General features: G+C 41.5%; 1 protein-coding gene and 1 long non-coding RNA gene across 11 annotated transcripts in view; one reads left to right on the top strand and one right to left on the bottom strand.

The window, feature by feature from the left end:
• Positions 1–16,189, bottom strand: part of ankrd26 (ankyrin repeat domain containing 26) — a 185,982-nt gene that overhangs the window by 25,312 nt on the left and 144,481 nt on the right. For all 10 annotated transcript variants that reach the window (XM_070900319.1, XM_070900325.1, XM_070900327.1 and 7 more), the window contains one exon: positions 5,032–5,144. In XM_070900319.1, the coding sequence (XP_070756420.1) occupies positions 5,032–5,144 (113 nt within the window). The remainder of the gene's footprint in view (positions 1–5,031; positions 5,145–16,189) is intronic.
• Positions 1–16,189, top strand: part of LOC139280707 (uncharacterized) — a 103,483-nt gene that overhangs the window by 23,700 nt on the left and 63,594 nt on the right. The window lies entirely within an intron of this gene.

Genomic DNA, 16,189 nt, shown 5'->3' with positions numbered 1-16,189 from the left:
CTGAGGTGTGATGCCATGGAGCATAAATTTTATTATCAGGAACACTGACTTATAGTGACTGAAGTCAAATTGTGTTTTATTACATGGTAGCATTGGGATTTTTTAAAGCAGTGTTTTGGAGATCGATTTCTGCAGCTCTGTCCATTTTCCCAAGAAAATCATAGAAATTTATGACACACGGCTGGCTATTCGGCCCATCGTGCCTGCGCCGGCCGTAAAAGAGCTATTCAGCCTAATCCCACTTTCCAGCTCGTAGTCCAAGAATGAGTGGCCTTATTATATATTTGTTTACCTATATAGCTAATTGTTATTTTCTTTTAGCAGACAGGGGAAGAGGGATTACAGGTTTAACAGTAGGTAATGGGTCTTGGGCTTTAGTAGCATTGCAGCTGGAGTAGAAGGAACACATCCCAGGTTGTGGAAGCTCTGGGGGGAGGGCGAATCTGGTGTCTGATTGAAGAGGCCAGAATGTAGTTTGATTTATTGGGTGATTCCTGGTGAAGTAGGATGGGTGGTGTTTCCAGGCTTTGCCAGCAGTGGGGGAATGAAGCAAGATATGTTAGCACTCCGTTGGTTCCATTATAAGAGGGATCCTAGTGACACAGAGAAATTTGAGAGAGATTCCAACAACTAAGAAAAGTAGGAGTGAGCAGTGGAGTCTAGAAATACTGGAAGGATATCTCATGATCCAGGAGCACTAGAGTGGGGGCGGGAATATGCAAGCATTGAGCACTGGGGTCATGGGACATGGAAGCATTGGGACTGGAGGCTTTGGGGTCTGGAAACAATGAGAGGTAGATGAGTGGGTGGGGGAATGGTTAGTGTAATAGAAGGAATGTTGTTTAGGAATAAGGGCTTGAGACTACTAAACTGGAGTCAGGGAGAGGGTGGGTGTTTCTGATACGTGAAAATACTAGAAAGGGGAATCCAAAAGCCTAGAAAGATTGGGAGAGAAAGGTATTGAGTTCTCTGAGCATTGAGGGGTTAGGGTCTGGCAATATTCATAGGCAAATTGGAATCTGGCACTTTGGGGAAGGGAAATGGGGTCAGCAGTAAATTTTGGGGAGGAATGCAGGAGAATGGAGCCCAACAGCATCCATTCCCCATCCCCCACTCCCCAGAGCAGTTTTAAATTATTTCGAGAACTTGTTTCCCAGCACTGAGCTAGGAACCAGCTGCTATTTCGGGGGAGGCCTTCAAAGAGGAGATAGTTTGGTACAGGACATATTCCCATGAGGGGGAAAGGAAAGGCAGGCAAGGAGCGGAGGTCAATCGATCGGTTGGGGGGGGGGGGGGTGGGGGATGGTGGGGAGAAGGAGGGAGGTCGGGAGCGGAGGTCGGGGGGGCATCCGGGGGGGAAAGAGGTCGGGAGCGGGGGAAGCGGAGGTCGGATCAGGGGGGGCGGGAGTCAAGTCGGGTCGGGTCCCGGTCCGGAGGAAGCAGGAGCTGGGCGTGGGAGGCAGCCTTATCGACGCAGCCCCAATGAGGCCATTCGGCGAGGGCTAGGGGCTGCATGCTTCGAGCCCCTCCCACACAGTTTTGGGCGCCTGGAGCTACTGCACATGCTCGTCCACTGTATCGCGCCTGTGCAGAGGTCCCGGCACTGTTTCCAGCGCAGGGACCTGGCTCCGCCCCCCACAACTTGTGCTGCGCCGTGCCCAGCTCCAGAGGGCCTGCAGGGAGCTGGAGAAAAAGTAAGTTTTTTTTTAGGTGCACTTTGTGGCACGAAAAATGGGCGTCCAGGTCGGGGCTGCGCCGTTCTCGGCGCGGCCCGAAACTTGGGCCCATAAACAGTAAATGGATAATCAAAGGAAGGGTGGGACCAATTAGGGACCAAAAAGGAGATCTTCTTGTGGATGCAGAGGGCATAGGTGAGATGCTAAATGAGTATTTTGCATGTCTTCACTAAAGAAAGGATGCTGCCAATGCTACACTAAAGGAGGAGGTAGTAGATAAAGATATAGATAAAGAGGTATTTAAAAGATTGGCAGCGCTCAGAGTAGAAAAGTCACCTGATCTGGATGGGATAAATCCTAGGGTACTGAGGGAAGCAAGGGTGGAAATTGTGGAGTCTCTGGTCACAATCTTCCAATCTTCCTTAGAGAGTGGTGCCAGAGGATTGCAAATATTACACCACTATTCAAAAAGGAGGGGGGGGCGGGGGGCAATAAACCCAGAAATTACAGGCTAGTCAGCCTATTGTTGGTGGTGGGGAAACGATTACAGACGTTAGTCTGGGACAAAATTAATTGGCACTTGGAAAAATATGGGTTAATAAATGAAAGGCAGCTCAGATTTGTTAAGGAAAATCGTGTTTGACGAACTTGATTGAATTCTTTGATGAATTAATGGAGAGGGTGGATGAGGGTAGTGTCGTTGATGTGTATATGGATTTTAAAAAGTCATTTGATAAAGTATCACGTTAGATTTATGAACAAAATTGAAGCCTATGGGATTAAAGGGGCCGGCCGTGGCTGTGTGGTCACAATATTGGCTAAGGGACAGAAAGCAGAGAGTAGTGGTGAAGGACTGGAAGGAAGTATGCAATGGTGTCTGCAGTGGTCACTGTTGGGGAACCAGTTCTCTTTTTGATATATATTGACTTGGACTTGGGTATACTGGGCATAATTTCAAAGTTTGCAGATGACATGGACATTGGAAATGTAGTAAACAGTGAGGAGGATAGTACAAACTTCAAGAGGACACAGACAGACTGGTGAAATGGATAGGGACATGGCAGATACCAAGGATGAAAGACTTCAGTTATGTGAAGAGACAAGAGAAACTGCAGTTATCCTTAGAGCAGAGAAAGATTAAGGGGAGATCGGATGGAGGTGTTCAAAATCTTGAAGGGTTTTGATAAGAGTAAATAAGGATAAACTTTTTCCAGTGGCAGAAGGCTCGGTAACCAGAGGACACAGATTTAAAGTAATTTGCAAAAGAAGTGACATAAGTAATTATTTTTTTAAATGCGCATTGTGATAATCTTGAATGCACTGCCTGAAAGGGTGGTGGAAGCAGATTCAGTAATAATTTTTAAAAGGGAATTGGTAAAATACTTGTAAAGGAAAAACATTTGCATTGCTATGGGGAAAGATCAGGGGAATAGGAATAATTGGATACCTCTTTCAAAGAACCGGCACAGGCACAATGAGCTGAGTGGCCTCCTTCTGAGCTGTATGATTCTACTCGTCTTAAGTATTTATACTGAACTTGCTGACAGTATAAACGGTTTAAACAATTAACTGCTGATTACCAGCTCAGTATTGGGATATCTGATCTTCAGGAGATCTGACAGGGCGACAGGAAGTCGTGGCTAGATATCAGATTGGGTGAGAGGCCTAATATTGATGGTGGTGTTAGGGGATAGAGGTGCAGTGAATTTGCTCTCTTACTGGGAGCACATCATGGGGAGTGGGCAGTGGTAAGAATCATAGAAACATACAGCACAGAAGGAAGCCATTCAGCCCATCATGTCTGTGCTGGCTCTTTGAAAAAGCAGTCGTACTCAGTCTTACACTCCCACTTTTTGCCCGTTACTCTGTAAGTTCCTCATCCTCAATGTACCTGTCCAACCCCCTTTTAAAATCAGATCCAAGCACCTTTTTAGGTAGAGCGTTTCAGATCCCGACAATCTCAGTGAAACAAATTCTCCTCATCTCCTCTCGATCTTAAATCTATGACCTATGGTTATTTAGGAAATTCGCAGAGGGAGTAGTTTCTATCTATCTACTCTATCAAAACCTCATCGGCTTGAAAACCTCCATTAGGTCATCCCTTAACCTTCTCTGTTCCAAGGAGAATGGTCCTAACTTTTCCAATCTCTCCTCATAACTTAAGTCCCTCATCCCTGGTAACATCCTGGTAAACCTCTCTATACCCTTTACGTAAACGTGGGGTCATTCAAAACTGCCCGTGTCCTAACTCGCACCAAGTCCTGTTCACCCATCACCCCCTCGCTGACCTACATTGGCTCTCGGTTAAACAATGCTTCGATTTTAAAATTCTCATCTTTTTTTCTCAAATCACTCCATGGCCTCGCCCCTGCCCATCTCTGTAACCTCCAGCCCTACAACCCTCCGAGAAATCTGCGCTCCTCCACTGACCTCTTCCGCATCCCTGATTTTAATTGCTCCACCATTGACGGCCATGCCTTCAGCTGCCGAGGCCCTAAAGCTCTCGAATTCCCACTCTCAAACTCTCTGCCTCGCTATCTCTCCTTTAAGATGCTCCTTAAAATCTACCTCTTTTTGCTCTGATATCTCCTTTAGTGGCTCAGTGTCAAATTTGTATAATAATGCTCCTGTGAAGCACCTTGGGACATTTTACTACGTAAAAGGCGCTATATAAATTTAAGTAGATGTTGTTGTAAGGCCTTACATCTTCCCCGACTTGTGGTGCCCAGAATTGTCTACAATACTCCAGCCGAGGCCTAACCAGTCATTTATAAAGTTCCAGCATGATCTCTTTGTTTTTATATTCTATGCCTCTATTTATAAACCCAAGTAACCCATAAGGATTTGTATACATGGACACAAAAGTCTCTCTGCTCATGTACACTTTTCAAAATCATGTCATTTATAGTACACTGTCTTTCCAGATTAGTCTTCCCATAATGCATCACTTTATACTTCTCTGCACTGAACTCCATCTACTATACTTCTCCATTTCACCATCTTGTCATCCTGAAAACTATAACTATCCTAATCACTATCTACTACATCATCAAGTTTCATATCATCTGCAAATTTTATAGTTATCCTCCCTACACCCGAGTCAAGGTACTTATAAAAAATTTAAAAGAGTAATGGACCCAAAACTGACCCCTGGGGAACACCCAAGTTGGAGATTAAGTTGAGGGGACTCAAGCAGAGATAAGTAAAACAATTAATTAAGTTTAATTGTGGTAGAAAAGCAAGATAGACAGGATGATAAAGTGTTACAGAAAGTAGTATGATGTTGGAATTGCATGTTATATGCAAGACTTTTAATACAACCTAGATAGATATGTTACAGAATTTATCATCATACCGGTTTAGTTCTTTTTGAAGCTCATTGTTTCTTTTCATTTCCTGAGTCAGTCTGGTTTCCACTGATCGCTTAAACTCTACAAGCTTCTTTACTTTTTTCCTTTCACTTTCAACCTTTCAAAAAAAAATTTTTTTTTTTACTCAAGATTAATATACAAAGATGCATGTATAGAATAAATAAAAGTTAAAGATAGATGCAAGTGGAAGACAGCAATAACTACAAACCAGTTTATATATGTGATCTTTTGTCACATATACTTACAATTTGAATTTATGGGAAGGTTTAATTTTGTGATCGGCCAAATTATGCAAAAGCACCAGTGGGCTATTACGGTAAATAATGACATTAATATGAGAATTAAGGAGTGACGTTGCCAGAAATAACCTCAAAACCATTTAATATCATTTTTAAATAAAATAGACAACTAATTTTCTATAAAGAACCCATATCACATGATGCAAGCTCGTAATACCAATAATAAGCAAACTATTTCTATATCCTGTGCCATACAACAGTTATGATGGGATATGTAAAGAGCTGTAACAAATTTCCAGTTAACTATTATTCTATTTACAATAGGACTAGATGTTTTTCATTTCGGAAATGTAAACCACATTGGCCCGGATTACGTGGTTAGTGGGGAACAAACGGCGCTAGTGGTTCATTACACTTACACTTGCCCACAGAATTTCTATGGGCTTTTGCATTGGAACTTGCAGTGATTAGAAATCTAAAACAGCGCGCACATCCTCTGCAAGGGATCTTGGACCTGCGTGAACAGAGCAAACAATGGTGTATCTCCTTAACCAATCAGTGAAGAATTCGTACTGAGACACGCAGAGTCTGAACCAGGAAGTGTAAGTTAGAATATTTAATTCAAAGTGAAATCATGTACAGAAAGTAAAATAAAGAGGGGAAAGAAAGATGGGAGTAAGAGAAAGAGAAAGATAAAAAAGAAAGAAAAAGTAAAAAAAAAATCAAATCTTCAAAAATAATTAAAATCTGAAGGAATGAGACTCCAATGCTAGGTCACGCAGTGACAGTGTGCTTCCGGAGGAGCAGGGCAACTAAGTAAGCAACTTCCTGATTTCTGCATGTGCAGTCGCCGGTGGTTGTTGTCCGATTTACTCTTTAATAATGGTGAGCACTGATAGCCTTAATGTTATTTTTACTGCAAAATCCGGGCCAATATTTTGGCATGTCACTTGACAATGTTCTGTAATTTCAGTCATAAATAACATTTTTATATTTTAAAAATTAGCTTATATTAAGTCATCCTACAATGTAGTAGTTGGTGTTTTTTTGCACCTTGATTTTTACAGATAGTTCCAATCTTTTCATACATTTGTCAACGTGGAATGTTGTAGATATATTTTATGCAAATACACATGCTGTAATAATACTGTTATATTACGTAAATACTGTTCTCTGCAGCCGCAACTGGGACTTCCGAAGGTTTTGCTGTATGCCTGGTGCCAGGGTTAAGGACATATCCTTGCGGCTGGAGAAGAACTTGGAGTAGGAGGGGGAGGATCCAGTTGTTGTGGTCCATGTAGGAACCATTGGCATAGGTAGAACTAGGAATGAGGTTCTGCTGAGTTAGAGAAGCTATGGTCAAAATTAAAATGCCAAACCTCACAGGTAATAATCTCTGGATTGTTACCTGAGCCATGTGGAAAATGGCATAGGGACAAACAGATTAAAATGTGAAATGGGTGGCTGAAAGAGTGGTGTGGGTGGGTTCATAAGGCATTGGCACCAGTACTGGGAAAAGAGGGAACTGTTCCGTTGGGATGAGCTCCACTTAAATCTCTCTGGGACCAGTGTTCTGGCGAATCAAATACGTAGGGCAGTAGGTAGAGCTTTAAACTAATGAATTTGGGGAGTGGGGGGCAGGGGGGGGAGGATTCAAGAAAGGGTAAATTCAAGAGTATCAAGGCTGTAAAGCAGAGTAGCAATTTGCGTAAAAATAAATAGACTGGGTCAGGAAGGGACAGAGAGCTTAACAAAGGTAGTAAGGTATTAAAGACGAAAGTGACATCAGAATTAAAAAAAAAGTTAAAGCAAAAGGCACTATATCTGAATGTGCGAAGCAGTCACAACAAAATAGATGAATTAATAGCACAGTTAGAAATAAATAGATTTGGTCTAATAGCCATTACAGAGTTACTAAGGTTGGGGACTAAATATTCCAGGATGCTTGACTTTTAGAAGAGAGAGGCAAAATGGAAAAGAGGGGAGGGTAGCCCTGACAATAAAGGATGGGGGGTACATACAGTAGAGAGAAAGAATCTTAGTTCGGAAAAGCAAGATGTAGAATCAGTTTGGATGAAGCTAAGAAACAACAAGGGGCTGAAAACACTGGTGGGAATAGTTTATAGGCCCCGCAACAGTAGTTGTAATGTCGGGCAGAGTATAAATCAAGAAATTAGAGGTGCATGTAACTAGGGTAATACAGTAATCATGGAGGAATTTATTCTTCATATAGACTGGGCAAACCAAATTTGCAGCAACAGCACAGAAGATGAGTTTATGGAATGTATTCAAGATAGTTTTCTAGATCAGTATGTCAAGGAATCAACTAGGGAACAGGCTATTTTAGATCTAGTATTGTGCAATGAGAAAGAGTTAATTAAAACCTTGTAGTAAAGGAGCCTCTGGGTGATCATAATATGATAGAATTTTATACTGCGTTTGAGACTGATTTAGTGAAGTCCAATACTAGGGTCTTAAATCTGAACAAAGCTACGTAGATATGATGGACGAGTTGGCTAAGGTAGATTTGGAAACTAGATTAAAATATATGATGGTAGATAAGCAATAGCAAATATTTAAAGAATTAATTCATAATTCGCAACAAATATACATTTTCCGAAGGAATAAAAACCCCAAGGGATTAGTAGTCCAACCTTGGCTAACAAGAGAAGTAAATGATAGTATTACATTAAAGGAAGAGGCATATAATTTTGCCAAGAATAGTAATCCTGAGGATTGGGAGGATTTTCAAATTAAGCAAAGGATGACATTGATAAAGAAAGAAAATAGAATGAGAGTAAACTAGCAAGAGACATAAAAAGATTGTACAAGCTTCTATAGATATGTAAAAAGGAAGAGATTAGCGGAAGTAAACATAGGTCCCTTACAGGCAGTGACAGGAGAAATTATAATGGGGAGTAAGGAAATAGAATAAGGAATAAGAAAAGTAAACAAATACTTTATCTGTCTCCACAGTAAAAGACACAAATAACAGCTGTCACTGTGGGGAACCAAGGGTCTAGCAAGAATGAGGAACTTAAAGAAATTTGTAAAGAAGTTGTACTGGAGAAATTAATGGGATTAAAAGTAGACAAATCCCCTGGACCTGATGCCCTACATCCTAGGATTTTAAAAGAGGCAGCTACAGGGTTAGTGGATGCATTGGATGTGATCTTCCAGAATTCCCTAGATTCTAGAACGGTCCCCACCGATTGGAAGGGAGCAAATGTAACCCTGCTATTCAAGAAAGGAGGAAGAGAGAAAACGGTTAACTATAGAGCAGTTAGCCGGATATCAGTAGTCAGGAAAATGTTAGAATCTGGTAACAGGGTACTTAGATAATCATACCATGATTGGGCAGAGTCAACACGGATTTATGAAAGGGAAATCGTGTTTGACAAAACTTAGTTTTTTGAGATTGTAACTAGCAGAGTAGATGAGGACGAACACCAGTGGATGCAGGGTATTTGGATTTTCAAAACGCATTTGATAAGGTGCCACAAGGTTATTACACAAAATTAAGGCTCATGGGATTGTGGGTAATATTAGGATTAGCATGGATTGTTTAATGGACTGAAAAGAGAGAGTAGGAATAAACTGGTCATTTTCAAGTTGGCAGGTGGGTACTGCAAGGATCAATGCTTGGGCCTCAGCCATTTACAATCTGTAACAATGACTTAGATGAGGGGACGAAGTGTAATATCTCCAAAATTGTTGATGATACGAAGTTAGGTGGGTAAATAAGTTGCAAGGACGATGCAAAGAGACTGCAAAGGGATATAGACAGGTTAAGTGAGTGGGCAAGACCACGGCAGATGGAATATAATGCGGAGAAGTATGAAGTTATCCACTTTTGTAGAAAAAATAGAAAAGCAGAATATTTTTTAAATGGTGAGAGAGTGGGAAATGTTGGTATTCAAAGGGACCTGTGTGTCCTTGTACATGAATCACAAAGTCAACATGCAGGTACAGTAAGCAATTAGGAAAGCAAATGGTATGTTAGCCTTTATTACAAGGGGATTGGAGTATAAGACTAAAGATGTCTTATTACAATTATATAGGGCCTTGGTGAGACCACATCTGAAGTACAGTGTGAAGCTTTGGTCACCTTACCTAACAAGGATATACTTGCCTTAGAGGTAGTGCAACTAAAGTTCACGACTGATTCCTGAGATGAGAGGATTGTCCTATGACGAGATTGACTAGGCTAGGCCTATATTCTCTTCACTCAAAGGGTTGTGAATCTTTGGAAATCTCTACCCCAGAAAGCTGTGGGTGCTCAGTCGTTGAGTATATTCAAGACAGAGATTGACAGATTCTTGGATACTAAGGGAATCAAGATATATGGGGATAGTGTGGGAAGGTAGAGTTGAGGATCAGCCATGATCTTATTGATTGGCAGAGTAGGCTCGAAGGGCTGAGTGGCCTACTCCTCTCCTATTTCTTATGTGATTGTTGGAAAGTAATTAATAATTTTGTTTTACGATCAGGCTGCAGTTTTGTCACAAATCAGTTTTCCGGCTTCACCAGTTTCTCATATGTCATCTGAAATATTGCTGATAAATTGAAAATGTTCTGCAACATTAAAAAATGAGAACATTTGTATTTAGGACTGTAAAGTATAGAAGAATTCATTTTGTACTAAAAAATACCTTGCAACAAAATTATGCACTTCATACTTTGATCAATATATTCAAAATGGACAATAAACACCTACACATTCAGGACCACGGACACGAAACAATACAGAATGTAGGATCTGTTTTCGAACAAATACACCGAGATTAAATATATTGTCGTTGTCCTTGCTAAAAATGTGTTATATAGAGCATACACGGGAGGAAGGCTCAAGTATTTAAATCCTTGATAAAAAAAACAAATATCCAGACTATGTTTAATCAAGTTATGGACAAGCTATGTTGTTAGCTTTTGAGTTGATTCCAGTATCATGAATATGAGGGAAACTGTTAACAAATTCAGTATATTTTAATGCTTTTTTGGTCTTGGTACTTATAGAATTATAGAATGTTTTAGCACAGAAAGAGGCTGTTTGGCCCATCAAATTTTTGCCAGTGATTTTTCTATGTGTGCCATCTTGTGTTGGATGGATGGTTGATGACTTCAGTATATGTGGTTAGTTTGAGATCTATGATTTTTGGTGGGTCTTGAGGACTACTTCACACCGTATAATTAGATGGGAAACATTTTATTTCATACATTATGTCTTCATATCAAGTGACAGTCATCAGTGAACTTGATTTTTTCTATTTTATTTTCCCAAAGAAATCCTTAAAGTAGTTTAAAATGTTGTTGACAAATAATTTATTAGAATCCTGAAGGCGGTGAAGTTGACATTTGGTCATTGGGTAAACCGAACTACTGAGAAATCGTAAGGTGTAGGGGAAGAAATTGGCCTCCTTTGCTCCTCCCCGGGGGCGCTACCGGTTCTGTGACTGGACAGGGCAAGAGTATCGACGCCCATGAACTTCCCTTGCAGGTTAGCAGCTGTGGTAAACCCTATCGCCATGATCTCCTGAGCCCCGGAGATCGTGACATCATCCGCTGTGCAACACCCCGGTACTGCCCAGATGCTAACTTCGCTACGGCTCCTGCAACATTGCTGGGCGGCAATACAGGCAGCTGTAGGAGGCATTGTAAGGTAGGCCGGTCGCTGGGGGAGCAGTAGTTAAAGGGATTACTGGTGACGTAGGTGAAAAAGTGTTATTCAACCCTCAGTTCATTTTTTTCAAATTTTCTTTTGCCACCATGATTCAACCCTGCACTCTGAGTGCTTGGGGCTGATCGTTGCGTATCAAAAGTGCCATTGCTGAATTTGTTTTTGTGCAGAGCCTCCAGCAATGGCCTTTCCCTTTAAGGAAAGGAAGGAGCCTCTAATCCCAGCAGCGCTACACTGGACGTTGTGCAGCACTCTGCTGCTACTGCCCCTCTTGCTTGGTTTAGTGTTCCAAGGGAAGTGGGAGTGCTTGATTTAGTGCTCTACTTCCCTCCTGGAGTGCTAAACCGGAAGTTCGCGCCTGGCGATACTTTTATGGTGAAATAGCGCCAAAAAAATGGTCGCAAAGTTGGTGAATTTCTAGCCCCAAGAGTTTAAACAGCTAAAACATACTTCAAAACATAAGCTTCTCTCTGCTTGTCCAGCAACTAGATTAGGCCAGTGGCTCATAGTGTTGACCTGAACCTAGTGAACATGCTAGCTCCTGGTGACGGCTTTATCTCTCCAGGTCCCATTAATGAGCCAGGATGACTGGTGCCCATGAGGCCAGTGCTAACATGTTCCATTCCCTTAGTCATTGATTTCTTTATACATTGAAAACTGCTTTTTTTAGAAATGTCACAGTGTACTATGCATATGCAATATGTGGATATTGTATTGAGTGTGAAGTCTTATAATTGGGTGCCTCAGGCATAAATAAATTATACATTTTCTTCAGTAAATGCAAAGGAATCCCTGCTACTGGTGGAATATTCCACATTATATATACACAATATATAGCCCTAAATCAATGCTATTTCTGGGTTCATTGTACAAGAGAAATCAGCAGTCATATAGTCTATTTAATATCCATCAGATGTGGAAAGAATGTTTCCACTCGTAGGAAGACCAAAACGAGGGGCCATAACTATAAAGGACTGACTTTATAGTGGTGGGGTGGGGTGGGGGCTGTGTAAGGTCATGCACTTGCGCTGGTGTAAGGAGGAACTTCGGCTGGGTGATACAGCACTTGCGTTGGGGTAAGGAACTTCGGCTGGGGGAGGCAGCACTTGCACTGGGGGCCAAGGGACTTTGGCTGGGGGGAGGGATGCACTTGCGCTGGGGTAAGGGACTTTGGCTGGCACTTGGTGGCTTCTAGAAGTCAAAGTGGATCGAGTTACAATTTGCGAAGTCCGTGACAACTTGGGTTGGGTGGTTCCAGTTACACGTTCCAGAGAAACTTCAGGTGTGGCTTATCCGCCAAGGGGACTAATCAGAGACAAAGGACGGCATTTTTACAGTACAAATAAACACGTCCTCAATATAATCCAATAGGGAATTAAGAGGAAACATCTTTACCCAGAGCGTGGTTAGAATGTGGAACTTTCTACCACAAGTAGTACTTGAGGCAAATAGCATAGATGCATTTAAGGGGACGTTAGATAAATACATGAGGGAGAAAGGAATAGAAGGTTATGCTGATAGGGTTTGATGAAGAGGGTGGAGTTCGTGTAGAGCATAAACACTGGCATGGACCAGTTGGACCGAATGGTCTGTTTCTGTGTTATATATTTTGTGCAATTCTATGCAAGAAAGGTTACTTCTATTGTGATGATCAATTTAAAAAATAAGAAATTTTGAGTTACCGCTATTTTTAATGTTTGTGATTAAGTCAATGCGACAGCTAATGAGAACAGTTTAGTCTTTTACCAGTTATATTATTTTCTCCTTCACTTTAGGTCTCTCCAGGCTATATACCAACATCCAGCTACAGGCAGGACCTGGCAATGGCATTAATGGCTTGGATGTACCCTTCTTCCCTAAGGGAATACACTCAAGTTAATATGTTTCCTGAAGGTACAACTTTAGATCATAGCTGGACCCGAGGAAGCTATTAGGAGATACAAATAAAATAGTGGGCAAAAAAGTGGCATTTGGAATTCAATGTTAGCAAGTATAAGGTGATACATTTTGGTATGTAATACTTATACATTGAATGGGGGAAGGCTGTGTGATATGGAAGAGAAGAGGGATATGGGAATTCAGGTTAACAAGACATTAAGAGCAGTACCTCAAATAGAATCATAGAATGGTTGCAGCACAGAAAGAGGCCTTTTGGTCCTTCGAGTCCGTACCTGCTCTCTGCAAGAGCACTTCGGCTAGTCCCACTCCCCCACCCTTCCCCCGTAGCCCTGCAAATTGTTTTCTTTCAGATACTTATCCAATTCCCTGTTGAAAGCCACGTTTGAGTCTGCCTCCACCACCCTTTCAGGCAGAGCATTCCAGATCCTAACCACTCGCTGCGTAAAAAAGTTTTTTCTCATGTCGTCTTTGGTTCTTTTGCCAATCACCTTAAAACTGTGTCCTCTGGTTCACGACCCTTCCGCCAACGGGAACAGTTTCTCTCTATCTACTCTGACTAGACTCATCATGATTTTGAACACCTGAATCAAATCTCCTCTCAACTTTCTCTGTTCCAAGGAGAAAAACCCTAGCTTCTCTAGTCTATCCATGTAACTGAAGTCCCTCATCCATGGAACCATTCTTGTAAATCTTTTCTGAACTCTAAGGCCTTCACATCCTTCCTCAAGTGCGGTGCCCAGAATTGGACACAATACCCCAGTTATGGCCGAACCAGTGTTTTATGAAGGTTCATCTTAACTTCCTTGCTTTTATATTCTATGCCACTATTTATAAAGCCCAGGTTCCCATATGCTTTTTTAACTGCTTTCTCCACTTGCCCTATTCAACGATTTGTGCACATATACCCCCAGGTCTGTCTGTTCATGCACCCACTTTAGGATTGTACCCTTTAGTTTGTATTGCCTCTCCTCTTTCTTCCTACCAAAATGTATCACTTCACACTTTTCTGCATTAAATTTTATTTGTCACATGTCTACCAATTTCACCAGCCTATCGATGTCTTCTTGAAGTCTTTCACTATCCTTCTCACTGTTCACTATACTTCCAAGTTTTGTGTCATTTGCAAATTTTTTAATTGTGCCCTGTACACCCACATCCACGACATTAATATATCAAGAAAAAGTGGTACCTAGTACCAACCCGTAGGGAACACCACTGTATACATTCCTCCAGTCCGAAAAACAATTGTTCATCACTACTCTGTATCCTGTCACTTAGTCAGTTTCGTATCTATGCTACCACTGCCGCTTTTATTCCATGGGCTTCAACTTTACTGGCAAGCCTATTATGTGGCACTTTATCAAACGCCTTTTGGAAGTCCATGTACACCACATCAACTGCATTTCCCTCATCAACCCGCTCTGTTACCTCATCCAAAAACTCGATCAAGTTAATTAAACACAATTTGCCTTTAACAAATCCGTGCTGGCTTTCCTTAATTAATCCATACTTTTCCTAAGTAATTGTTAATTTTGCCCCTGATTATCGTTTCTAAAAGCTTACCACTACTGAGGCTAAACTGACTGGCCTGCAGTTGCTGGGTTTATCTGTATATCTTTTTTGAACAAAGGTGTAATATTTACAATTTTTCAGTCCTCTGGCACCACTCCTGTATCAAAGGAGGATTGCAAGATTATGGCCTTATTGGAAGATTAGTACCTCCATGATTTCCATCTTCACTTCCCGATGCATCCCATCCGGTCCTGGTGACTTTTCTGCTTTAAGAACATCTACCCTTTCTAGTACCTCCTCCTTATTAATTTTTATCCCAACCAGCATCTCCACTACCTCCTCTTTCACTATGACTTTGGCAGCATCTTCTTCCTTGGTGAAGACAGATGCAAAGTACTAATTTAGTACCTCAGCTATGCCCTTTGCCTCCATGCGTAGGTAAAGTTTTTGGTCCCTAATCGGCTCCACCCTTCCTCTTACTATCCATTTACTATTTATATGCCTATTGAAGGCATTTGAATTCCCTTTTATGTTAACTGAAAATCTATTCTCATACTCTCTTTTTGCTCCTCTTATTTTCTGTTTCATTTCCCCTCTGAACTTTCTATATTCAGCCTGATTCTCACTTGTATTCTCAATCTGACATCTGTCATATACGTTCTTTTTCTGCTTCATCTTACTCTTTATCTCTTTCGAATACGGCCAGGGTGATCTCCTGGACTAGTTTAATTTGCCTGGATGGTTCGGAGAGGAATTTTCCCAGATTTTTGCTCCCCAAATTGGCCTGGGTTTTTATCTGGTTTTTGCCTCTCCCAGGAGATCACACGGCTCCAGTTGGGGTGTAGTGCAGAATATTTCAGTGTAAGGGGTGTCGCAGTTGTGTGGGGCAGACTGGTTGGGCTGAGTGCTCTTTACCTTTCCGCCGTTATTCATCGGTTTATATGTAACCTTCAGGGCTACTGACCGAGGGCCGTGTGGCTCTTTGTCGGCTGGCGCGGACATGATGGGCCGAAATGGCTGCGCTGTAGATTTCTATGTTTCTATGTAATCATGTTAATACTGTCACCTCATCTCCTTTCTTTCCTTCCCTATCTTTCCTGAGCACCTTATACCCAGGAATATTTAATACCCAATCCTGCTCTTTTTTGACCCAGGTCTCCGTTATCGCCACAATATCATGTTCCCATGTGGCTATTTGCACCTGAAGTTCACCAACCTTATTTACCAGGCTTCATGCGTTTACAAAAATGTGTAAGGCTTTTAAAAAAAGCTATTGCAATAATGTTGAATCAAGATCAACAAAACTTTACGAAGGCCAGAGTTGGAGTACTGTGTGCAGTTTTTGGCTGCACAATATACGAAGGCTGAGGTATAGTGGGTACGGCACAGATTCACTAAGATGTTGCCTGGTACGAGGAAATACAAATATAAAGACAGGCGAGATATAATGGGATGTTTTCATTAGAGCAGAGGAGATTATGGGGTTATGAGACAAAGATATTCAAAATTATGAAGAGATGGGACAGAGTAGATAGATAGACCGTTTCCAGTGATTAAGGAATCTAGAATGAGAGGGCATAAGTACAAGCTTAAGTGTAAAAAAAGTTAAGACAGAGAGCAGGAGAATTTCTTTTTTTTTTTTTACACAGAGGATTGTGAGGCTGTCGAATGCACTCAGAGTTTGCAATTGAAGCAGAGTCCATGTCAGATTAAAGGAAAGGGCAAGCACATAGGTTTGGGAGTTTGTTTATGTGGAGGATAAACACCAACATGTACAGGTTGGTCCAAATAGCCTGTTTCTGTGTAGTAATTTCT

The sequence above is a fragment of the Pristiophorus japonicus genome, chromosome 15 (assembly GCF_044704955.1).
Source record: "Pristiophorus japonicus isolate sPriJap1 chromosome 15, sPriJap1.hap1, whole genome shotgun sequence".
Lineage (NCBI taxonomy): Eukaryota > Metazoa > Chordata > Chondrichthyes > Pristiophoridae > Pristiophorus > Pristiophorus japonicus.
Note: the sequence above shows the minus strand (reverse complement) of the source record. Positions and strands in the feature narration are given on the sequence as shown.